The following is a 24,803-nucleotide window of genomic DNA, read 5'->3' as shown; positions in this document are numbered from 1 at the left end:
CGGGAGAGGACAAAGTGCAGGTTGAGGAGGCTCTCAGCTCTGAGGTCACCAGAATCCGTACTTGGCTTACGGATAACAAACTGTCACTACATCTTGGTAAAACAGAATCTATTCTTTTTGGGTCAAGACACTCTCTAAGTGAGATAAATGTTGATGATTTCAAGGTCACAGTCGATAATACAGTAATCTCGAGCAAAGAAGAGGTTACCTATTTGGGCTGTGTTCTTGACAAATACCGTATTTTCCGGATTATAAGTCGCGGTTTTTGTCATAGTTTGGTCGGGGGTGCGACTTATAAATCGGAGCGACTTATATATGCTTTTTTTTACAAAATCTGTGAGCGCAGAGACAGTAGCCTACACATTTCTATAACAGGTGTTACAGGGAACTCTGTGACCCGTCAGAATCTGTCGCGGTTTCTGGAGGTTCAGAGTTATCTGTCACACCTGTTATCTAAAAACACCAATTAGAAGGGCTGATTGAAAATGGCGCCGAAAAGAAAGTCATATTCCGCGGCTTACAAGCTTCAGATAGTGAAATATGGAGCCGAAAACGGCAATCGAGCAGCAGAAAGAAAGTTTGGAGTGAGCGAAAAACTTGTAAGGGACTGGCGAAAAGCGGAGGTTACGCTTACTGAAATGAAGAAAACAAAGAAAGCTAATCGCGAGCGACAAGCTAGGTGGCCGCAGTTGGAGGAACGAGTTCACGCATGGGTGCTTGGACAACGTGCTGCTGGGAGAGGTTTGTCAACGGTGCAGTTGCGTCTCCACGCCCAGGTGGTTGCCAGGGCGGTGAATATAAACGGCTTTGCGGGAGGACCTTCTTGGTGTTACCGCTTCATGCAACGCAAACGCCTCTCTATCAGAGCTAGGACGACACTGTCCCAAAAACTGCCAGCGGACTTCCAAGCCAAGGTTGACAGTTTCCGCGCGTTCATTGAAAAGCATGTAAGTGATCACAACGTGACACCGGATCATATTATTAACATGGACGAGGTCCCCCTCACTTTTGACATCCCCATGGGCCGAAGTGTTGCAGAGAAAGGGCAAAAAAGTGTGAATATCGTTACAACTGGTCATGAGAGATCACACTTCACAGTGGTGCTGGCATGTTGTGGAGACGGATCAAAACTGCCACCGATGGTCATTTTCAAACGAAAAACCATGCCAAAAATCCAATCCTCCTCAGTTGACGTCGCCGTGAACAAGAAAGGGTGGATTGATCAAGAAATGATGAACTTGTGGCTTACAAAGTGCTACAATAAGCGACCGGATGGCTTCTTTAGAGCACGCAAAGCTCTGCTTGTGATGGATAGCATGAGAGCGCACATCACACCACAGTTAAAAAATAAATTAGAAGTTTTCAACTCCATACCTGCCATCATCCCTGGAGGCTTAACCAAAATACTCCAGCCACTTGATATCTCCGTGAATAGGAGCTTTAAGTCAGTTTTGCGTAACCTGTGGGAGCAGTGGATGACGGATGGAGAGCACAGCTTCACGGCAACCGGGAGAATGCGCCATGCAACTTTCCTGGAAGTCATTGAATGGATCGACAAAGCATGGGCTTCAGTGACAACCGCAACCATCCTGTCGGGATTCAGAAAGGCTGGAATAATTGGAACTGCAACTGACGACGAGTCTGATGTAAGCGACGTAGAAGAGGAAGCGGCGTCTTGTCTACCTGCCGAGTTGGGGGAGTTGTTCAAAAGTGACACCGAGGATGAAGATTTCCTTGGATTTCGTGATTCTGAATAAAACCTGATATTTTGGTAAACGTGTTAGCATGTTCTTTGTGCTATATGTTGTTTGGTGTTGGATTTTATCAAATAAATTTTCCCCAAAAATGCGACTTATACTCCAGTGCGACCTATATATGGTTTTTTCTTCTTAATTATGCATTTTTTGGCTGGTGCGACCTACAATCCGGAGCGACGTTGTCGTGGACCCTTACAGGAAGGCACGGACGAGGGGGTTTGCAAAGGTGTGTCCTTTAATGAGGTCAGAGTCACCAGCCCCACATGAACCCCAAACAGCTCCTTAAGTAGGGGTGGAGTAACCCACGTCATAAGTAGGGGCATGACCCAATTAACGATCCCCACATTCCCAAAATAAATCAGCTCAGCACTTGACGTGCTCACCGGAAAACAAACATAGCTCGGAGACAGTCCCAGCGACAAACATATGGGCACATCAGAGCGCCCCTAGGAAGTGTGTATTGTCCCAACGTGTGGTCCTCCCCCCCCCCGGGTCCGATGTGCGGATGGTTGAGTCCACGCTGTTATCCACAGCCTCCGCCCATCACTCTGGCTCCGCCTGCTGTGGGGCCGGACCGAGCCACCACACACTCCCCCTCCCCAGGAGGCAGACCGGCACAGCGGGAGAGGTAGTCCGCCACCACATTCAGCTTGCCCGGGATGTGATGCACAGCAAACTTGTAGGGTTGCATCGCCAGGTACCAGCGGGTTATCCTGCTATTGGTGTCCTTCATCCTTTCGAGCCACGTGAGCGCCTTATGGTCCGTTTCCAACACGAATTCCCGTCCCAGGAGGTAGTAGCGGAGGGAATCCAGGGCCCACTTTACTGCCAGACATTCCTTCTCAATGGTGGAATAGCGGGTCTCTCGGGGATAGAGTTTGCGGCTGACGAAGGCGATGGGATGGCGATCAGTCGGGGGCCCCTGAAGCAACACCGCACCAAGCCCTTTATCGGAGGCATCAGTCTGCAGAACAAACTCCTGCTGGAAGTCCGGACAATGGAGCACCGGATCGCTGCTTAAGGCCAGCTGTATGTCTCTGAAAGCATGACGTGCTCACCGGAAAACAAACATAGCTCGGAGACAGTCCCAGCGACAAACATATGGGCACATCAGAGCGCCCCTAGGAAGTGTGTATTGTCCCAACGTGTGGTCCTCCCCCCCCCCGGGTCCGATGTGCGGATGGTTGAGTCCACGCTGTTATCCACAGCCTCCGCCCATCACTCTGGCTCCGCCTGCTGTGGGGCCGGACCGAGCCACCACAGACGTATAATCCAAAAAATACGGTACCTGTCTGGTGATAGTATGGCAACTAAGGTGTCCGGACTTCCCAAAACAAACTCCTCAATCCGGGGCCCATGACCCACCTTCTTCCTGGACATTTTGCTAGCCTAAAATGGCTCAGGGTAGAAGACAGGGTTAAACAACTCAAAATGGGATTGGCATTTAAAATAGTCAATGCAGCTCTGCCCTCAGTCCCCTCAATCCCTGCATACCTGAATAAACACCTCCACAGATTTAGTGACACCCACAGCCACAACACTAGAGGGAGCTCAAACAACAACCTGATTACACCCTCCTATAGGACCAACATGGGTAAATCATCTCTTTACAATACTGCCCCCTAAGGGTGGAACTGTTTGACTCCTGCCCTCAAAACATGCACCTCTTTGGCCTCCTTCAAAACGGCCCTAAAAATACACCTTTCAGGGGACAGAAACGGAGATAGTCATCACGACTCTCTCCGGATCAATCACCCCCTCATCCCCTCTTTTGTCCACCTACGTTGTACATATTATGTGTCTTTAATTTATTGTTATTTTGCATCTGTGGAGTAATTTATTTTTATTTTTATTGGTATTGTTAAATGTGGATGATTTATGTACGAAGGACTTTCAACGGAAACAAGACCGCAAGGGCTTTTTAGAAATGCTCCTCTTAGACAGGATGTTTGACTGTACTTGTACTGTAATACATGCTACTGTGTGACTGTGCTTGTACTCTAACATTCTATCTAATACATATATTCATCATCATCATCCCCCTGGAAGAGCTAGAGGAAGTGGCCTGGGAGAGGGAAGTCTGGGCTTCCCTGCTTAGGCTGCTGCCCCCGCGACCCGGCCCCAGATAAGCGGTTAGAAGATGGATGGATGGATGGATAGTGGGGACAGGCATGATTAAAATAAATCATTTTTAATCAAAGAAGCATTGTGGGATGTTCCCAGGAGTGTACATACGAAGAACATTTAGTTGGTACAATTTGCTGTTTTCTTTCTTTCTTGTTCTTAATGTATGGCTAATGAAAAATGTCTTTTCCTTCCGCTTTCGTTCCGTCCTGTGTCTCATGGCAGGTTCATGAAACCAGCCCCCATGTTCCTCGATCGAAACTTCAAACGTCTAGCGAAAGTCACCAATTACTTACCTCCGTTTGGATTCAAAACACAAGGTAAGAAAGGCTCCTTCATCACTTACCTTCCATTAGTGCCAACTGCTGTGTTTCTATGATTAATGTCTCCAAGAATGATGTACTTCAAAACATAAATACTAGGAATACAAGTCAACATGTCTGTGGCTATTGAGACGGTACTGGGTTATTTATATCTGGAGTATATTTACAGTTTTACTCTGAACTGCTGAAATGGTTCAAGAGAGAACATAAATGAAAAGGAAGGTCTTCCAATCTTCCCTCATCATTAGGCATCAGCTGGTTTCTTGTATCTAATTGTGGCATCAGTAATATCACTGCTCAGACTTGAATAAATGACAATGTCACTTTGAAACCGGTTTCGCTGAGCTTGATATTACGATTCAATGAGACGGTGGGGTGGCAACAATTCAGAGTTATCAAAACAAGCTTGCAATGCCCCCCCCCCCCCCCCCCCCCACGCTCTTCCCATTTATTTCTCCTTATAACGCTTGAGCTTTGGAGAATTCCAACAGTTTACAGCTTTCTGTCATTGGCCAGTCGCTCTAGCTTGTCTTGATTAAGTGAGATTGGCAGTCCTTCACAGAGTACATTCGGTCATCTGTAATGATAAGAATAGGAAGTCGCTGCTGTTTTAGTACAAGATTTCAGAATCCATTGCTTTACCTTTTCAATTCATCTTATCGTTATCTCCTATGTTTTTAAATTTGACTTTCAGGAATGGGTTCCAATATCTGGGTTCATTTTGGATCTGGTTCCCAGTCGCCAAAGTCCTGAGATCTTCTAAGCTCTGATCTGATCAAACAGTGTATCTTGCCTTTTTTTCTAAAAGCAACGAGCAATGAGGAACAAACAGGTAGCAGGCTCTCTGTTCATTTCAGACTGCTGCTTGGTCAAACGACAGACTTCATCAGCCGAGTTAATAAACTTTAGGTCTGAGACGTTTGGTTATCTGGTTAATGTGCGGCTGTTCTGTATTCAGCCAAGCATTGTTTGTCATCAGTCGGGCCCTTCAGTATTTGGAGTAAGTACCTGATTAAAGCTGCAGCTGCTTTATGTTACTCATACATCTGCTGCTCAGCTCGTTTATTATGCTGCTACTAAAAACCATATTGTTTCTGTGTTCTTGGCCAACAAAAGGTTATCAGACATCTTTGAGGTTTTTTTCTGTCTTTAATTGCTTGCAGATGTTTAAAAGAATAAACTATTACTGATTCAAAAAATAACTGAGAAGAAGTCAGATTGAATTATGTCTGAATGTGTTTAAAACCCATTGAACCCCATCCCTTCCTCTATGTTTGGAAAAACTGGACTCAAGTTAACCCTCATTGGTCTGCATGACTTGAAGTAATTTTCTAAATATTTCTATTAGTTAGGTAAGGTAAGGTTACTTTATTTGTACCCAAAGGTAGATTTGGTTTACAGCAGTTACACTTCAACTGTAGTCTGCTGCTGGTCGCAGCGTGCGCATGCGGGCAATGTGGGTGAGATGTCTTGCCTAAGGACACAACAACAGTGTACACACGTGCCTGAGCCGGGAATCGAACCGCCAACCTCTCGACCCTTTTAACCACCGCGCCACTGTTGCAGTACACATTAGTACATATTAGATTAGATCAGGGGTGCTCACACTTTTTCAGCATGCGAGCTACTTATAAAATTAACAAGTCACAAAGATCTACCCACTAAACATAGAAGTATTTTCAAATATATCGAGGATTCTTTATTTACAATGTATGCTGATGTACCCTGCGTAACCGCATGGGCCAATATTTGTAATTGCATCAGGTTTGGAAGGACTTCTTGTTATTAATGATGACGTGACTCACGCAGAACGATGCCTCGGCGGCGGCTTTCGCTTTTGAAGTATGTTGTGTGAAAAATGACTGCTGTCCAGACAACTGGGATTTTAATTCATTAACTTTTCTTCTTCTCAGCTCGCTTTTCGGTGGAACGTCGGTGTCGTATTGTTGTTATTGCGATGGTAGACTGGCAGTGTAAATGTAATCGGACCTTTCGTGGCTCGTACACACGGGCCAGCACTTTGCCGCGCGACAGCCACCGGACCTCCGCGTGGAGCAATAAGACTTTATGCTCCGCTCCCACTTCAGCTATCTCTATGGCCGCGTCAGGGCGGAGCATCTCGTTTACCTTTACAAGCTGCAGTATTAATGTTTCTGCCACAGTGTGGGACTTTCTGATTTAGCTACAAGTTCAGCAACGAGGTAGCTAGCTTTGAGGACTCTCTCCTTTACCTTTGTGGTTTCTCTAAAAACAGTTTCCTGTTTCTCATTGTTTGTACGTAAGCGTACAGAATAGTCCATCGGCTTGTTCTGAACGGGGTGTTCCGTTTGGAGACGGCGTTTGAGCTTGCTTGGCACCGTGGAGTTATCGGATAGCTTCTCACCAGAGACCAAGCCCAGCGGAGTCGGTGCCGCTGCATCCCCGGTGAAAGTCAGTCCAAATGAGAGATAGCTTTCTCTGTATTGCCTCGAGCTCAACGTCTTTTCTTTATTCTTTTGTCGATCACTCATACCAGGGCCTTCATCTGGGTCTGGATTTTGTCCAGGGCCTGTTCGGCATTTGCATTTTCTCTTCTCAAAAACGTCTCCATCGCTGTCACTCCTCGTCTTGCTGTGATCCCAAACTGCCTCTGAGGATGACCCTCCTCAAAGGGGAACCGAAGCGCTCACAAAGTGTAGAGTAGGCAAAAGCCAAAGCATGAAGAACTGGTTTATGGGAAATATTTGTTTTCTGTATTTTAATAAATGTTTTTTTTTAATCTACCACACTGTAAATGCAGCGCAGTTGCGTGACGTTTATTTTGAGGTGCGCGCTCTTATTTTGTAGTGCAAGGAGAAGTTGCTGTACTAGAGTCAGCGGCAGAGAGGAACTGAGCGACACCGAGCGGCACACACTTTATTACAGCACAGACACCCGACAATGGGGCGAACTTCCATGAACCCTTGAGCACCCGATGGAGAGTGTAAATCTGTTCCAGGGACCAAAACCACATTGTTCCTTCTGAATCCAAGGTTCGACTATCAGTCTAATCCCAGTCTCCAGCATCCCTGGAATAGAATGCGTTGGTTTTACAGAGCGCGTTTCTAGATGCTCAAAGACGCTTCACATTGTGCATTATTCATTCACTCCATACTTGGTGGTGGTGAAGCTACTGTTGTAGCCACAGCTGCCCCGGAGTAGATACGGCTGCCCCGGAGTAGATACAGCTGCCCCGGAGTAGATACAGCTGCCCCGGAGTAGATACAGCTGCCCCGGAGTAGATACAGCTGCCCTGGGGCAGTGGCAGAAGTGAGGCTGCCGATTCGTGTCATCGGCCCTCCCGACCACCAACGACATTCACTCGCTCACTACATTCAGGATGACACCTGGGTAAAAATAAAGACCCAAGAAGTGGAGGCCTTTACAGACCACATCAATACGGTGGATCGTAATTAAGTTCTCCCGTGAAGATATTAACTCATTCAGTACCAGACACTGACATGCTGAGCACCAGCGGTTTTCGCTCATTTTGCCCTATATTTCAGGATCCACAGAATATTACCTGTATGTACTATGACTATGCAGACACCGAACCTACCAAATGAAAGATTAAAGTCTCATCTTTCATCACCCAAATCAGCGTTTTCCAACAGAAAATGGAGAAAAAGAGCTTTTTGTGCAAAGAAGCATTTCTAGCTGATCAATGACTTTGACTCTAATATTTTTTGCTTTAGTGATACATCACGCATCTCAACAGTTGTTTACTTCTAGATAACAATAAAAACAACACTGAGAAAGATGAACTGTACAACGGCTGCTCCTCTGTGATCCAGACGGGAACAGCTCGTCTGACGAAGCCCAAACCGTCCGTTTTTGGTGTCACCATACAAACCGCCGGTGTGTGTCGTGACACAGATTTAGACCGACACCCGGGTTGAACTTGTAAATATCTTGTAAAATATACATAAATTCACTCACCAGAAATCAGCCATAAAGGTGTCCAATATGCACTATGATGCACAATGTCTTCTGGATCTGATCCAGAATGAGGTCAGGATCATTAAACTCCATCTGTGAGGGTTGCTATGGTGACTGTTGCTGCTGGTTGGTTTCTGCCCTGCACACCTGCAGGCATTGCTGAACTGAACGAGACGCACCTGTTCCACATCTCACCTGATCGGCTGCTGCCTCCTTGGACCCGACTCTCTGGACAGTTCTGCCAGAATGTCCTCTCTGTTTCCTCAGTATTTTCAGGCTCTCCCATTCTATGTGTCATCCTGTGTTCCCTCGTTCCCTCGTTCTATCTTTAATACCAAACGGATTTGTTGCATCTTAAAAAGCTCTGGATCTAGATCCAGAACAATCTGCCATTACTGAAAAAAGTGTTATTTTTGTGAATAACGTCTAAACCAGACATGGGCAAACCCAGGCCCGGGGGCCATATGCGGCCCGTTGGTCTTTTTGATCCGGCCCGCCGAACTTGTCCAAATTATATCATGAAATATAATTGGATTATAATTCAACCTCATTCATTTGACCTTTTCCCTGTAATGCTACCTGTAAAAGGCCAAATCCTTTAATGCAATAGCTTTCATGTGTCATTTATATTAGCTCACACAAATACTCCATCCATCTGTTCTTGGTCCGGCCCCTCTGTCAAATTCTAGAACCTATTGTGGCCCGCGAGTCAAAAAGTTTGCCCACCCCTGGTCTAAACTAATAATGATGTCAACGTGAATCCAATTGTTAAATGTTTGTTTTCATGGTTAAGGAATTTAAAATTGTAGACAAAATAAATGTAGGGCCATTATCTTTGGTGTAAATCACAACATAGGCAGACCTCTGCCAAGCACCTCAATCACGATATAGGGAGACTGAGGTGCTTGGCAGACGTCTGATTTTCTAGTATTATCTAGCATTATCATGTGCTGATTGATCGGCTGCCAATCCTTAATTTTCGGGGATTGGCGATTGGCGATCGGCCACCGATCTTATCTACCTCCGCAAAGGTCTGGAAATTGCAATTGAAGCACCCCTGTTATCTTTTAGTAATTCATTTACAATCCGGAAACTAAGTGTTCCTCTTTTTGTCATAGTAAAAACCTCATCATTTCTGTGCATTAATTCATGAGCTCAGTTCTATTTTGGGAACAGGGAATTTGAGGGCCCCAAGGCTCTGAATTTATTCCTCCACACATAATTGTTCCCTGACCTTAAAGGACACGCAGCACTTCACATATCAAGCCGATACACAGTGCCACGGGAACTGGAGAGATAACACGAGCCTGGTCTCAGTGCCACATACTTTCCAATGCGTACAAGCAGAGGCTCCGGTAAATGTTACCTTTGTGCTATGGAACGTTATCAGCTGTTATATACACACAGCCACACACATACACACTCATCAAAAGAGCATTTCCTCTGTGAGCGATGCACCTGGTTTCTGCTTTCTGCACAGACCGTAATGGCAATGGGCTTTCCCTTTTACTGTGGGGATATGATAAGCAAGGATGCTGAATAGAACATAAAGGATTCCAAATTAGGGACATGGAATGGTGGTTACGTGGGCAAGAGTTTTATTTGTACTTAGATGATGATGATGAATATATTTATTAGATAGAATGTTAGAGCAGTACAAGTAGTCAAACAGTAGTGTGTATTACGTACAAGTACAGTCAAACAGTAGCATGCATTACAGTACAAGTACAGTCAAACAGTAGCATGCATTACAGTACAAGTACAGTCAAACAGTAGTATGTATTATGTACAAGTACAGTCAAACAGTAGCATGCATTACAGTACAAGTACAGTCAAACAGTAGCATGTATTACAGTACAAGTACAGTCAAACGGTAGCATGTATTACAGTACAAGTACAGTCAAACATCCTGTCTAAGAGGAGCATTTCTAAAAAGCCCTTGCGGTCTTGTTTCCGTTGAAAGTCCTTCGTACATAAATCATCAACATTTAACAATACAAATAAAAATAAATTACTCCACAGATGCAAAATAACAATAAATTAAAGACACATAATATGTACAACGTAGGTGGACAAAAGAGGGGGGGGGGGGTTGATCCGGAGAGAGTCGTGATGACTATCTCCGTTTCTGTCCCCTAAAAGGTGTATTTTTTGGGCCGTTTTGAAGGAGGCCAAAGAGGTGCATGTTTTGAGGGCAGGAGTCAAACAGTTCCACCCTTGGGGGGCAGTATTGTAAAAAGATGATTTACCCATGTTAGTCCTATAGGAGGGGGTAACCAGGTTGTTGTTTGAGCTCCCTCTAGTGTTGTGGCTGTGGGTGTCACTAAATCTGTGGAGGTGTTTATTCAGGTATGCAGGGATTGAGGGGACTGAGGGCAGAGCTGCATTGACTATTTTAAAAGCCAATCCCATTTTGAGTTGTTTAACCCTGTCTTCTACCCTGAGCCATTGTAGGCTAGCAAAATGTCCAGGAAGAAGGTGGGTCATGGGCCCCAGATTGAGGAGTTTGTTTTGGGAAGTCCGGACTCCGGAGAGCACTTTTGTTGACAAAAATGCCCAAAACTCTTTTTCTCTGATTGACTTTTTTGATCACCTTAGTTGCTATACTATCACCAGACAGGTATTTTTCAAGAACACAGCCCAAATAGGTAACCTCTTCTTTGCTCGAGATTACTGTATTATCGACTGTGACCTTGAAATCATCAACATTTATCTCACTTAGAGAGTGTCTTGACCCAAAAAGAATAGATTCTGTTTTACCAAGGTGTGGTGACAGTTTGTTATCCGTAAGCCAAGTACGGATTCTGGTGACCTCAGAGCCGAGAGCTTCCTCAACCTGCACTTTGTCCTCTCCCGAAATTAGGAGTGCTGAGTCATCAGCAAACAGGAACAATTTGCAGTTACAGGCAGCATTCATGTCATTAATGTATAGGAGGAATAGTAACGGCCCTAGAATGCTGCCTTGAGGAAAAGCAAAACCAACCAAACCCCTGGGGGGGCGCGCCCCACCATTTGAGAACCACTGGACTAATGTCTGGACCAGGGGTCGGGAACCTTTTTGGCTGGGAGAGCCATTAACACCAAATATTTTTAAATGTAATTCCGTGAGAGCCATAAAATATGTTTAAAACTAAATACAAGTAAGTGTGTGCATTTTATGTTACACGTTTAAAGTACAATAAGTCTGAATTCTTTTTAATAACATTGTTATGCTGTTTCTATGTCTCTCGCCTGGCCTGGGAACCATCTCTCTCCGACCTGCCATTCTCTTTCTCTCTCTTTCTCTCTCGCTCTCTCTCTCTCTCAACCCAGCCGGTCAGACAGATGGCCGTCCACCATGAGCCTAGGTTCTGTCCAAGGTTTCTGCCTGTTAAAGGAAAGTTTTTCCTTGCCTCCGTTGCCAGAGTGCTTGCTCTTGTGGGTCAAGTTGGGTTCTGTGTTTGGGTGGTGTGCACTCATAGTTCATTCTAGTTTCATGTATGTTATTTAATTGTTGCATTTTTTTCCAATAAATATAGTTAAGTGAACCATAAAGCAACATTTGTTACTGACCCACCCTTGATGATATAGACTCTGGACTCTAGTAATCACTAGCGTGATTACGCTAGTTTACTGCTGCTAATACACATCTGTGTATCCACTCCCGATGCAGCTGTTTTGTCATGTGTCTGTACTTGTATGTTTTCTGAATTAGTCATTACTGTTAGATGTAGCACGACTTCACCGAGAAACATTCCTAGTCAGTGAACCCTCATTGACAATAAACTACTTCTGATTCTGATTCTGTGTGTCTCTCTCTGTCTGTCTCCACATTGGACTAATGTGTCTCTTTCTCTGTCTGTCTCCACATTGGACTAATGTGTCTCTCGCTCTGTCTGTCTCCACGTTGGACTAATGTCTGGACTCTACCTGTCTGTGTGTCTCTCTCTGTCTGTCTCCACGTTGGACTAATGTCTGGACTCTACCTGTCTGTGTGTCTCTCGCTCTGTCTGTCTCCACGTTGGACTAATGTCTGGACTCTATCTGTCTGTGGCTCTACCATGAGACATACTTGGGTGACATGTTTATCCTGGGTACTTACACAATTAGCTTCCATGTCATCCTCTGAAAGTGACTGCTGCTGCCCATTGTGATTCTTCACTTTTCGCCCGCTCGGATCCAGGTGTGGTCTGCAGCCTTGTGTTTATGCTGCTTGGGGCGATGCTTGACGCCAGACATCGACACGAGATCCAAACAATGGGCTGTTGCTCAGCTCTCCTTTCCTCAGCAGGTTAATCATTAAGACCGTTAGCCTGGTTATGGGACTGTAATGCGTTTCAGGCCCGTCTAAGCGCTCGTGTTTTCACCGTCCCTTCATTTCTTTTGGCTCCCTTTGCAGACTATGTGCACGCTCCTGTTATATCAAGTGGCATAGAGAGAGGAATGAAAATACTTGTCATTTTTAACTCTGTCATGCAGGCAGACGTTTGTGTGTATGTTGGACACAAAGTGAAACGCTTCAACTGTCATGCTGTTCGCTGCAACATGACGAAGCTCAAAGATGGGACAGAATCTGCGTGTTTTAGCTGCTGTGAGAGTCGTTGTGAGGCCTAAAGATGGTCAGCAGGAAGAATCCTGTCGTGCTAATGCTGGAAGCGTGACTCGAGCAGAATGCCATGGCAGGAATGTGCGCTATGGCTAAACATCCCCATTTCTCACATTGCAATCAGGGGGGGGGGGGGGGGGGTGGCGTCCTTTCTGCATACCGTCCTGAGACGTGACTGTCCATCGCCCGTGTGAAATACAAGATTCCTTTTCACTCCATTATCTCATCATCGCTGTTACCGATTGGGAACTCGTAATCTGTGACTGAATAACCGGAGAGAAACAAAAAAAAGTGTCTTTGAAGACCACCTTGATTCCTGCATCTCTGGGCGTGTGGACATTTGAGGTATTTCTGAGCTTTAAAAGGAGTTGCCTCCCCCAGTTGTTGGGGTTTGCACACATTTGATTTTCATTATGGCCGTGCGGTTCCTCATCCATGATGTTGACCCGATTGACCTGACACTGCACCACACCACATCACATGAAAGCTACGATGTCCGACACAGACTGGAGCGGTGTAAAAGATGCACTATCTTTGAAAAGAGGAATTTGACCATTGTCAAATAACATTATCTAACAAGTAGGGATGAGCCGATCTCGTGATCGGAAAGCAGGCCTGATCACGAGCTTCTGGAATCGATCGGAATGGGACGTTACCTCGGTCAGGACTCGGATCTATAAGGATCGATACTGTCATGACCTTTGATCAGATCTGGAGTTACGCTGTGGCACAGAGTGAGACCTCTCTACTCCAGACAGAGATGGTAACGCATGCAGCATGACATCACTTCCTGTGACACTATTGGTTGAATGATGCTAAACAGGAAGCAGCTTGAAGCTAGTCCTGCAAGTACGTCTGCGCTGTGGAAGTATTCTGAAGTGGACGACTAAAACCTGGAGATTGAGCTGCTGTTCATTTTATTATACATATTAATATTTAATATTTCCTGTTGCACTAGTCCAAGTCCAAAGTGAAAAAAAGTATTTTATTTATGACTTGTGAATGTTCAAGTTACGCCACAGAAGTGCTCTGTTTAAGAGTTAAACGTTAAAAATAAAGGGACATCCTGGATCCATTTCTTCACTCGTCTTTATTTTTTTTAATGTATTATAGAAGTATCGGATCAGGACTCGGTATCGGTTCAAAATCAAATGACTCGGACTCGGAGGCAAAAAAAACCTTAATCGGGACGTCTCTAGTAATTTATTTTAAATTTATTGTTATTTTGCATCTGTGGTGTAAACATTTTTTTTTTAATCAATTAATTAATTTTATATTGTTTTTATTTTTATTTGTATTGTTAAATGTCGATGATTTATGTACGAAGGACTTTCAACGGAAACAAGACCGCAAGGGCTTTTTAGAAATGCTCCTCTTAGACAGGATGTTTGACTGTATTTCTACTGTAATACATGCTTCTGTATGACTGTACTTGTACCCTAACATTCTATCTAATAAATATATTCATCATATATATTCATCATCAAAGTATTTACATTGAGAAAACTACTGTGCAGAACTCTGAAGAGGTGAACGTAACGTGTCTCCAGTTGTCTCACGTTGGTTATTTCTTTGTTTCCTGTGCAGAGAGAATCATAGACAGCATTTTAACGACGACGAAACATTACGGCCTTGGAGAGGAGCTGGACAGGTGATGGCCGCCGCTCACTCGCATCAACTGGAGGCTCTGTCTGTCCATCCGTCCGTCACTTTACTAACTGCTGACCCTCCTGCCTTGCAGTCTCGGTTGTAAAAGGTGCATCATAGTGGGGAATGGAGGCATTCTTTCCAACAAGTCACTGGGATCCCGGATAGATGACTACGATGTCGTAGTGCGGTAAGGTCATTAAATCAATAGTGTGATATATCAGAGTACGTTATCTTAACAATAGTAATGTGTGCAAACCCTATAATTTACAATGCATGAATACAACACCTTTGTTTGAAGCGTATCCAGTAGCTGATTATGTGAATAAAGACTTTTTGTGTGTGTGCTGGCAGGTTGAATGAAGCCCCAGTAACTGGTTATGGTAAAGATGTTGGGACCAAAACCACCTTAAGGATTACTTATCCAGAGGGAGCGATCCAGAAGCCCGAGAATTATGAAAAAGACTCTCTTTTTGTCTTTTCTGCTTTTAAACCGCTGGATTTCAAGTGGCTCAGACAGATGGTCTTCAAGGAGAAACTGGTAAGGCTCTAAGTTAAGATCCTCAACATGCAACAAAGGGGTTTTGTCAGGCTTGCCTTTTGACCGCCTGCGCACCACTGAATCCTACTGCAGAGGATTTCTACTTATAATGAGTGTCCAAATGTGACCAAATGTTCACGTCATGTGGGTTTCCTTAGTAGAAGATTCCAGCCGATCGCATTCTATACGTTCCTTCCTTTGGAGTTATTAGCCATTCTTATCAAAGCTTTAAATGACGACATGGAGCTTTGCTATTTCTAAGGAATGTCTTGTTACCCTCGCCGAACGGGAGGCGAGGGTATTGCAATTGGGTCCGTTTGTTTGTCTGTTTGTTTGTTTGCTTGTTTGTCTGTCCGAGCACATACCTCAAAAACTAGTAACCCAATCGACTTGAAATATTTACACAAGCAAGGTTCTGTCCGTGGCTTGATCCTCCCCGAGAATGGCGTTGATCCGGATCTGGATCCAGATTCTATCATTTTTTAAGGATTCTTTAACATTGCGAGATAGGGCACTTTTTGACATTTTTCTTAATTTCTTCAAAACGCATGGCGGTATGGATCTGAAATAAATCACACATAAGTACTCCTTAAAGGTCTATGACCATGACTAATTTCGGCCGGATCCGGATCACAATCCGGATCTGAGAGCTAATTTTCGTTCTAAAATCTGCATTTTTCAGGAGTCCACCCTGACCTCAGTTTTGGAGCTAGAGACTTCAGATTCGGCGTGCACACTCATAGTTCATTCTAGTTTCATATATGTTACAGTTGTAGTTGTATCTGTTCCCGTTCCGGAGCAGCAAGCTAGCACAGGTTTGGCCCCTCTGATCCGGAAGCCCCGTTTACTGTCTCACAAGATCCGATAGTCTATTGGAGGCGGGGTCTACAGTCTCTGATTGTCGTTTTCTACTATCTGGAAGGTTTTTCCATACTAGGCGAAGCCAATTCGCCAGAGCAATTTAAGGGACTCCTCACCAGCTCGTCGCTGTAGACATCGCCGCTTTGCGCTCTCACACTGACCGGAACCCCCAGCCAGCTGAGAAAACTTGAGCTTTCAGAAACATCGAAGGGAGCAGACAAATAATCTCCCATCCATGTCGGGAAAGCATCCAGAACAAGTCCCTGTGTGTGTCTTATCGCCACATCACATGTCCTTAACTTAGACCTGCCACGCCTCTGAATCTTAAAACAGAGTCACTACTTTCCGACATCACTTTGAGGTGCTGCATGTTAAACCGTCATGGGACCTTTCCTGTAAAGGCGGATTTAACTCATCTTGCATCTGGATCTTAAGCCGTCAGAGAAACGAGCTGAGCCAATGTTGATGCGACCCACCTGCAGGTCCTGAGTCAGCTGAAATTCACTGGCAAGACGCTGACTTAGTTATATAAAACTGCATTTTCCAGTGTTTGCACTGGATTTAGTGATCATGTTTGTTCTGGACAGCACGATCTCTCTGCCTCTAAGTCATCTGTCGTAAAACCCTTGTGAATGATGAACATGGAATCCTAAGCCTACCCGTAACACGTCTTCCCTGGGTCTCTGGCTGCATTCACACTCCAGGCAAACCCGTATCTGACCTGCGTTTTAATACATGGCTCAGATGTGTGTGTCATTTGGCTAGTTGGTTGTCAGATCAGATCCACAGTACTGTTCGGTCAGTAATGGGGAATGAAACTGAAAATGGAGGGATGCAATGACAAGACGGGGGGGAGGGGGGGGAACAAAACCAGTATTTGCTTTGTTTCCCCTCAATCACACAACAGACGCTCACCACTGTAGTATTACTACATTAAACAATGCAAGAAATGAATGCGGTATCTGCAGCCCTCCTGTCCTTTTCAGCGGCAGGTTAGCGCAGTAGTGATGGCAACAGATTAATGATGGCCTTTGAGTCGGCTTCATGTTCACCAGGGCCAGACTGAAGAACAGGCTTCCCCTTACGGGCTTCATGTTCACCAGGGTTTAGGTTGCTTAAAAAACGTCTTTAGACGTGAATGGCCCTCAAAGAGTTAATCTCAATGAGGGGGGGGAACGACAACAATGTGGCAGGATGAGCAACGACTCGGAGACCAAGGTGGATTACTGCTCTTAACTCTTCAGACGCCAACAACAGGATGAATGCAATAAGAGCGCCAAAACATTATGGGCGGAAAACCACACCCACTACCCAGAAACCTCTTGGGTGAGAGACCTATTACTAACACCAAAATGAAGGTAGATGTATGTCGACGGATGGACCACAAGGTGTTTTTAGCGCTTTATCCCATTGGCTGCAAGTTTTCCGTTCATTGACATTGGCGTTACATGTTAGCAGACATTTTCCAAAATAATGTTATGTTTTGCCACGTAATTTAACGTAATGTCATTTTGAAAAGAATAATGTAAAAGGTTGCGGGAAAAAGCAGTTTGTGAAATGTGTAAAATAAGCAGTCACACGAAAGCAAAATCCTTGCTGGTGAACGCGGGCGGACGGGCGGCGCTTTCTGTCTTCCTTCGTTCTGAGGGATGTTTCTGGCCTACGAGAGCGGCTTTAGTGCACGGCACAGCTGTGTTTCTCTGAGGGAGCGCCTGTTTTGTTTTTTCTTCTTTTTTTACAAGGTGAGATTTTTCAAAATAGTCCAATGAGTGAGGAAAGGAGGTGAACAAAATGAAGAGAGAAGGAGGATAGCACTATCCTAAGGGAAGGAAAAGGCTCATAACTAGAAGCTGAAGTCTGTGATGCTAACTTGGCTAAAGGTTGAGAGAGAGCAGAGGAAATGTAGAACAAAATGAGGACTAGGATAATAGCAGGGGAAAAGATAATGATGTAGAATGGAAGCAAAGCGCCCGCTTGGCGTGCTGATGGCCCGTCAGCCTTTAGGGCACAGGTTCTTCTGGTGTCAGAGGGACGGGACAGTGCAAATAGTTGCCTGGGATAATTGATCTGGCCCCTGATCTGCTGAGGAACAAAGAATGCCTCTCATTGGTAAAAAAAATATATATTGGTGGGAGCCTTGATGATCGTATGCAAGAGGAAACAATGAACGACCAGTGAATAATGCTTTTGAACGTAATTGATTTCAGGACAGCTCAGGATATCATAAAGCAGAATCAATATACACAAAACACATTTATTTCACACAAAAAAGTAATTCCTAGTGGAATGAAGAAGACCCAAAGCCGTTTCAGCCTCGTCTGTTTCAGTGCAGGCTCTGTCTGTGCACGGTGCGCTTAATCATTTCTATGAGACCGGGAAGGATCATTTAAAGGTCGACACACATGGGGTTTCAGGGAAAATGCTCGGAGTCAGGGTCAAAAACACCTGATCGGGACATCCCTAGTATTTCTGTGTACATGTACATGCCTTCTGTGCATTCAGGAACGCACAAAGCCGTGTCATTTATTCAAACCCGGAGGAAGCGCTCATCGTCCAGTCTGTGGGACTCTCTTCTGTCCGCTGGTCCAGCAGGGGATTCCTTTGATCGACCTGAAAGGGACGGCAACTCTCGCTGCGCTGCGGCTGCAGTAATGAAAGCACGTGCATTATCCCTCCTTCTTTGAAAGGTTAGTGGGTGGTGCCCAGTTGCTATGCAGCCACAGGTGACTCATCCAGGCAGTTGTCGGGGTGTTTAACTATTGTGACTTTTCAAATGCCCACAGCTGTGTCTTGGATGGCTGAATGGAACACAAATTAGCGAGGCAATTTTGAGATCTGTTATTTAGGCTTTTGCACTGTCTCACAAACATACACACAAACTCCCGCTTGTTCCTGCACGCACAGAATCCCAAAGTTTACCTGCCATGCGGACAGGTAGTTTCTGCAGCAACCTCTCATTGCTGCAGGTGTGCATGATTCCAGCTGTCATCCGCTTTAAAGTCTGAGCCACAGGAGCGGCGGTCTGGTCCATTGCCCGTCACATACCCTTTACAACTGCGCTCAAGCATGATTTCCACAATCACTGATATGTTCTTTCCTATTTATCTCGTTTAAGTCTTCCCCCCTGTACACACGGCGTGCACTCCCACTGCCGTGGTTGTTTGTACATGCAGGGGTGTTTTCAAACAGAGCAGTGAAGGATATACAGCCGGTGATAAACACGGGGTTCCCAGGTGGAGCGTCGGCGTTCCCTCTCTCCTGTCTGTTTACAGGAGCTCTCCCTGCTCTGTGCAGGCTGAGAGGAATGATGGATGGAGAGTCCTTCTCCTTTAATAGAAATAAGGCCAGGACTTGTTAATCAGAAGAATCAAAATAAGGTAGTGAAGCCAGTATTCATAAAAGAAAAAGCGTTGCTCATTTCCGAGTCTGACTAAAGTCAAATGTGCAATGGATGAATTGACCAGTTGCTTCGTATCAACACATTCTCAAATGATTTCCTACTAAAATGTGTTGCTCCCAAGTAAGTTTGTCATTTTAGAGTAACATGTTTATTTATTTATTCTCCCTGAAAACACAGAAATAAAGAACATCGATATCGCTTCTTTTTTTGAAGCCCAAAGTAGCATGCATACGTGCATTCATAAACATCTACGTGCATGTAAACATGGATTTGAACATGAACCAAGTGGCTAACTTGGAGTCCGGATGCCACTGATTACCAGGAGTGTTGCGTTTCACAAATGAGTCCAGCTAGCCCGTAATGTTCAACGCTCAGGACGCCAACTCGGGGTTAATTTATGTTCCAATGCAAGGAGCATCTGTCAGTTACGTGTTTATACAACTCGAACATTGCTGTTGTGTTGACTCTGCTTTTATGCTTGTCATCATGGGAGTGTTGGGCTCAAGGGCTTCACACATTGGATAAGCTACGAGGCTAGAAAACTCCTGTGACCTCTGTGAGGCCAGAGGTCGTGGTATGTGTCAAGAAACGCAAAGGCACGTCGGTAGATGCTTCAGATTCCTGGCTTGTAATAAATTAACCAAAGCAGCCCGGGATTTTAACTCTGAGTGTAGAAATTAGGATCCCCTGCTGTGCATGGTTTCACCGCCTACTTTGGAAGCCTCTCCTTTCAAACATTCTTTCTCAATCGGTTCCTCTTGTACTCTGCAGCTTGTAAACTCTTAAAGTCCAACATGAATGCGGCGCTAATGACCCCCAGGCAACATTAATTGTGATTGTTAGCAGTCCGGAGTCGCTGTGTTTGTTCCCAAACCTTCTGGAATCCAGTGCATCTCGTTGGAGTTGTTCTCCCTGTAATCATCGAGAGCGTCCGCATTCAGAGCGGCGGATAGATGGAGCGTCTCAAAGCACGAGTCAGGAAGAGGTGAGAAGAGCTCGGCCCCCCCGAGGAACTATAAACCGAGCTATATGCTTCATTCACTGCAAAGAAACTGAAGCTCTAAGGTGATTTAAATGTCATTGGGCGCACGCAAACCAAACCGTGCACTGAAAGCCATTAAAGCCAGATTGGATGGTTCCAGGCTCTAAATAAAGCTCATGCCTTTTGAAGTTCAAAAAGTGGAATGTGCGTCAGGCTTTTGCTCAACCTCCTTTAAATCTTTGACTGGACTCGTCCACCTTTTTGTTGCTTTGCAGTGCAGAGGAGAATCGGGGGAAAGCGTGTTCTCCTTTTTAGCACTCACACATCGATGCCTCTTACTCAGGCCATGTCCACACGAAACCGTGTGTTTGTCACTGAAAACCAAGGTTTTTTTTAAAACTCTGGTTGCGTGTCTGCGTGTGGATGCTGGTAAACCGAGTTTTAGGTTTAGAGACGTGCGTATATAATATAAGATTAATTAGTGGTTCATTGAATAAAAAGGCATCAAAAACTTTAAATACCTGTATCACTTACCAATTATTTGACTGTATGTAATGTGTTTGTATTACCCCCTGGCAATTGGTGTGTAACCTTTTATACACTGTTTGTTTTGGGGGGGGGGAGCAATCACAAAGGAAATGACCTCATGAAAGTAAATAAAACAAAATAAAGGTTTAGAAACGTCACTCAGTGCCGAAAACTGCTGAGACATGAACACGGATCGCACGCGTCATACGTGTGCGATCCGTGTTACGTTCAGAAATAGCCTTTAAAACGTATCGTTTATTGCTTGCAGGTTGACTTTATATTCCAAAACTACGTTTAGGAGCAATCCTGCCTCCTAAACGAACGAGCCGTTCATGTTTTGCTAATGGGACGACGAGAGATGGAGCATTCTGATTGGATAGGATTTAGGGAACGACGCTGCCGATTGTTTTGGCTTGCTTATGCTTATTATGTGGTTACGTGTGGATGGAGTTTTTTTTTTTTAAACGAGGTCGCATGGATGGAATTTGTTTTAGAAACGGAGGGAGAAAGATATTCAGTTTAAAAAAACAAAAAACTTGACTCGGGTTTGGTCCTCCGTTCAGCCTTTGTCACGGTGCTGCTCTTTGATGATTTATTTCCCACACGTAGACGTTATAAAGCTTCTGTTGCACTGACATCCAAATACCCATGCTGTTATAGCAATAGGCGTCTCACAGGGACGTCCCTGTGAGACGGTAATACACCGGGGACATGTCCCCACCTCAATGCCGAGGACATTTAGAAAGAGGCAGTTTAACTGGAGATTTTCACACTGAACGATCGTCTAATTATAATAATAATGATTTGGACTTATATTGCGTTTTTCTATGAGAAACTCAAACTCAACTACATTGTGCATTATTCATTCACTTCATACTTGGTGGTGTGAAGCTACTGGTGTAGCCACAGCTGCCCCGGGGCAGATACAGCTGCCCTGGGGCAGACTGCCCTCCTGACCCTCACCGACATTCACACAGGCAATGTGGGTGAAGTGAAGTGTCTTGCCCAAGGACAAACGACAGTGTACGGGAATCGAACCGCCAAACTCCCGATCGGAGGCCGACCCGCTCAACCACCTGCACCACCGTCTACATTTAATATTTTGTCCCATAAACCGCCAGTCGGCAGCGGAATCATTTCTGTTTTATTGATCGCGACCAACATGGGCATTTTGCATCTTCATGCCACGCTGAAGATGACGATGCCCTAAGTTGGGGCAAATAGAAGATCCACTCCTACAGACGGAAACATGATGAGACCTATATACTTTGAAATACAATAAATTGTCATGCAAAAAATATTTGCCAGGCTCCTGGATACCTAATAACAATCAAGATGGTTGTTAACGTCAGGCGTGTTTGCACCGACTTGTTTTTATAGCCATTCCCCATTTGTGCATAAGTCGTATTCTACGCCTCTCACGCATCCGAGTTCCGCTGAAGACTTCGCTTTTACAGCATAACGAGAGATTTATTCTCTATCAACGACAATATCTGCGGACACTTTGACAGAAAGAGAACATCTAAATTAATTGTATAGTGTGTGTTTTCCTCATTTTTTAAACAATAAATTACACAGCATGCAGGAAGTTAATGATAGTCTGTAACTACAATAAAAAAATATGAAGCATTGAAGAACTGAACAAAGATCATTTTAGCATGCGTGTTGTGGTAAGCCACGGATCTGAGGGTCGTCTTCAGATTAATAACACAATCCATCGTAATGACTTTGTTGGAATTGTTTGAGAATTTGTGCGTAATTTGTACAGAAACTCCCTCCGGAGTCTCCATGTCTTGCAAACAATTACCTCCCCCAGCCCCGGGTCGTTTTAACATCAGTGGCACACACAGTCTTGTGCGCACACTTAAATCTAATCATCAGACCAATTTAACCATCGTGCTCTCGCAGGAGAAAGGGGAACCAGCCATTTCCTCCCTGACCCACAGACCCAAAAGCCGGAGCTCTGTTCACCTCCTGAGCTTGAGGGTGGCGTGTCGAGCCGCTCGTCTTCCCCTTCTGTCCCTGGTCAAATGCCGATGACTCATGGATGTTAAGTGTCAGTCTCCTGCAGAAAACGCATCCTGTTCTCTGGAGACTGTTTGAGTCCAGATCTGAATAATAGTTCTGCAGTTTATTTATTTGTTTAATTAGTTGATAAGATAAGACGAGGACAAGTCTTCCAAAAGTCTTCGTGTCGGTGTTGAAGCTCACCAAGTCTTTGACTGCTGTCATCTCGAGTCGTCTCAAGTGGGTCGTGGAAAAGCGTTACCTTCCCCCCGACTCTCCCCGACTCTGGTCCTGTCTGCTCATTGAGAGACATTTGTGTTGCTGATCTTTTACTGGAAGCAAGTTCCCACATTCCTAATCTCATTACATGAACCCCCCCCCCCCCCCCCAGGACCCATTCCATTCTTCACATCCTCAATCTTACTAATGTCCCGTGAGCCACCTGTACTTTACCTTTCTGCGACTGACTATCTTTACAGTGATCTCCACCCCACGATATTTGTGTGCAGCTACATGTCAGGTCGTCACTGTTTAAAATGAGGGGTGTGTTGTGTGTCATTAGCTCTCGCTGCTTGTTGGAATAAAGGGGGGGGGGGGGGGGGTACTTCACTTTCTTTATTCAGTGTACACACACAGGCTGTGTTGACAGCAGAGATGAGCTCCTGTTCCTGTTGGGACTTGCTGAAGGCACAGAGCTGGATCCACGTTCAAACCAGCCGCCGCCGTTAAAGCCGTAAAGCCAGCAGACTTGTTGCTACTGCCTCTGACAACACACACACAGACACACAAACACTGCATCAAAGGCGGGTGGGCGTGCTTGACTATTTGAACAGGTGATTCTCATTCATGTCTGCTGACCCTATTGGCTTCGTGTCTTTTCGGAAGTTACACTTTGCGCTGCCAGGTCGTTGTGCCACTGTTTAGTTTGATTTAGCGTTTGAAGTGATGCGGGGAAGGAGTTTGGAGGTGTAAACTCCAATTAGATTTTATTAAGAAGGATTTCCATCTATGTGTGTATTTATACGAGTTTGATTGGTTCGTGATTTCTCAGCAGGAAGCAGAAACCATCCTTCGCTGCCACTTTCCCCACAATGACGAGCCGTTATTGAAGCTTAAACGCCGTCATAAATCCGGCCGGCGAATGTCAGCCAAGCAGAAGGTCTGAGCGGCGTGCCGACGACCTGTTGCTCAGCTTTGGTCGTCGTCTCTTTCTTCTATTAATCTCCTCTGATGGTCTCAGTCAGGTGGACGGATAATACTGCAGTAGTGTTTTATTAATCGAGTGAAAGTTTGTAGTTTCAGTGTGAAAAAACAAAAATGTGAAGATCAACGTACTAAAATGTAGGTGATGATGAATATATATATTAGATAGAATGTACAGTACAAGTACAGTCAAACAGTAGCATGTATTACAGTACAAGTACAGTCACACAGTAGCATGTATTACAGTACAAGTACAGTCTCACAGTAGCATGTATTACAGTACAAGTACAGTCAAACAGTAGCATGTATTATAGTACAAGTACAGTCACACAGTAGCATGTATTACAGTACAAGTACAGTCAAACAGTAGCATGTATTACAGTACAAGTACAGTCAAACAGTAGCATGTATTACAGTACAAGTACAGTCTCACAGTAGCATGTATTACAGTACAAGTACAGTCAAACAGTAGCATGTATTACAGTACAAGTACAGTCTCACAGTAGCATGTATTACAGTACAAGTACAGTCAAACATCCTGTCTAAGAGGAGCATTTCTAAAAAGCCCTTGCGGTCTTGTTTCCGTTGAAAGTCCTTCGTACATAAATCATCGACATTTAACAATACCAATAAAAATAAAAATAAAACCAATATAAAATTACTCAATTGATGCAAAATAACAATAAATTAAAATAAATTACTCCACAGATGCAAAATAACAATAAATTACAAAGACACATAATATGTGCAACGTAGGTGGACAAAAAGAGGGGGGGGGGGGTTGATCTGGAGAGAGTCGTGATGACTATCTCCGTTTCTGTCCCCTGAAAGGTGTATTTTTAGGGCCGTTTTGAAGGAGGCCAAAGAGGTGCATGTTTTGAGGGCAGG

General features: G+C 44.7%; 1 protein-coding gene across 1 annotated transcript in view; it reads left to right on the top strand.

Moving 5' to 3' along the window:
• Positions 1-24,803, top strand: part of st3gal3b (ST3 beta-galactoside alpha-2,3-sialyltransferase 3b) — a 59,686-nt gene that overhangs the window by 23,561 nt on the left and 11,322 nt on the right. Inside the window, exons 7-10 of the mRNA XM_068748452.1 lie at positions 4,107-4,201; positions 14,334-14,397; positions 14,488-14,583; positions 14,748-14,934. Of these exons, the coding sequence (XP_068604553.1) occupies positions 4,107-4,201; positions 14,334-14,397; positions 14,488-14,583; positions 14,748-14,934 (442 nt within the window). The remainder of the gene's footprint in view (positions 1-4,106; positions 4,202-14,333; positions 14,398-14,487; positions 14,584-14,747; positions 14,935-24,803) is intronic.

The sequence above is a fragment of the Brachionichthys hirsutus genome, chromosome 15, assembly GCF_040956055.1.
Source record: "Brachionichthys hirsutus isolate HB-005 chromosome 15, CSIRO-AGI_Bhir_v1, whole genome shotgun sequence".
NCBI lineage: Eukaryota > Metazoa > Chordata > Actinopteri > Lophiiformes > Brachionichthyidae > Brachionichthys > Brachionichthys hirsutus.
This window is presented reverse-complemented; position numbering and strand designations above follow the sequence as displayed.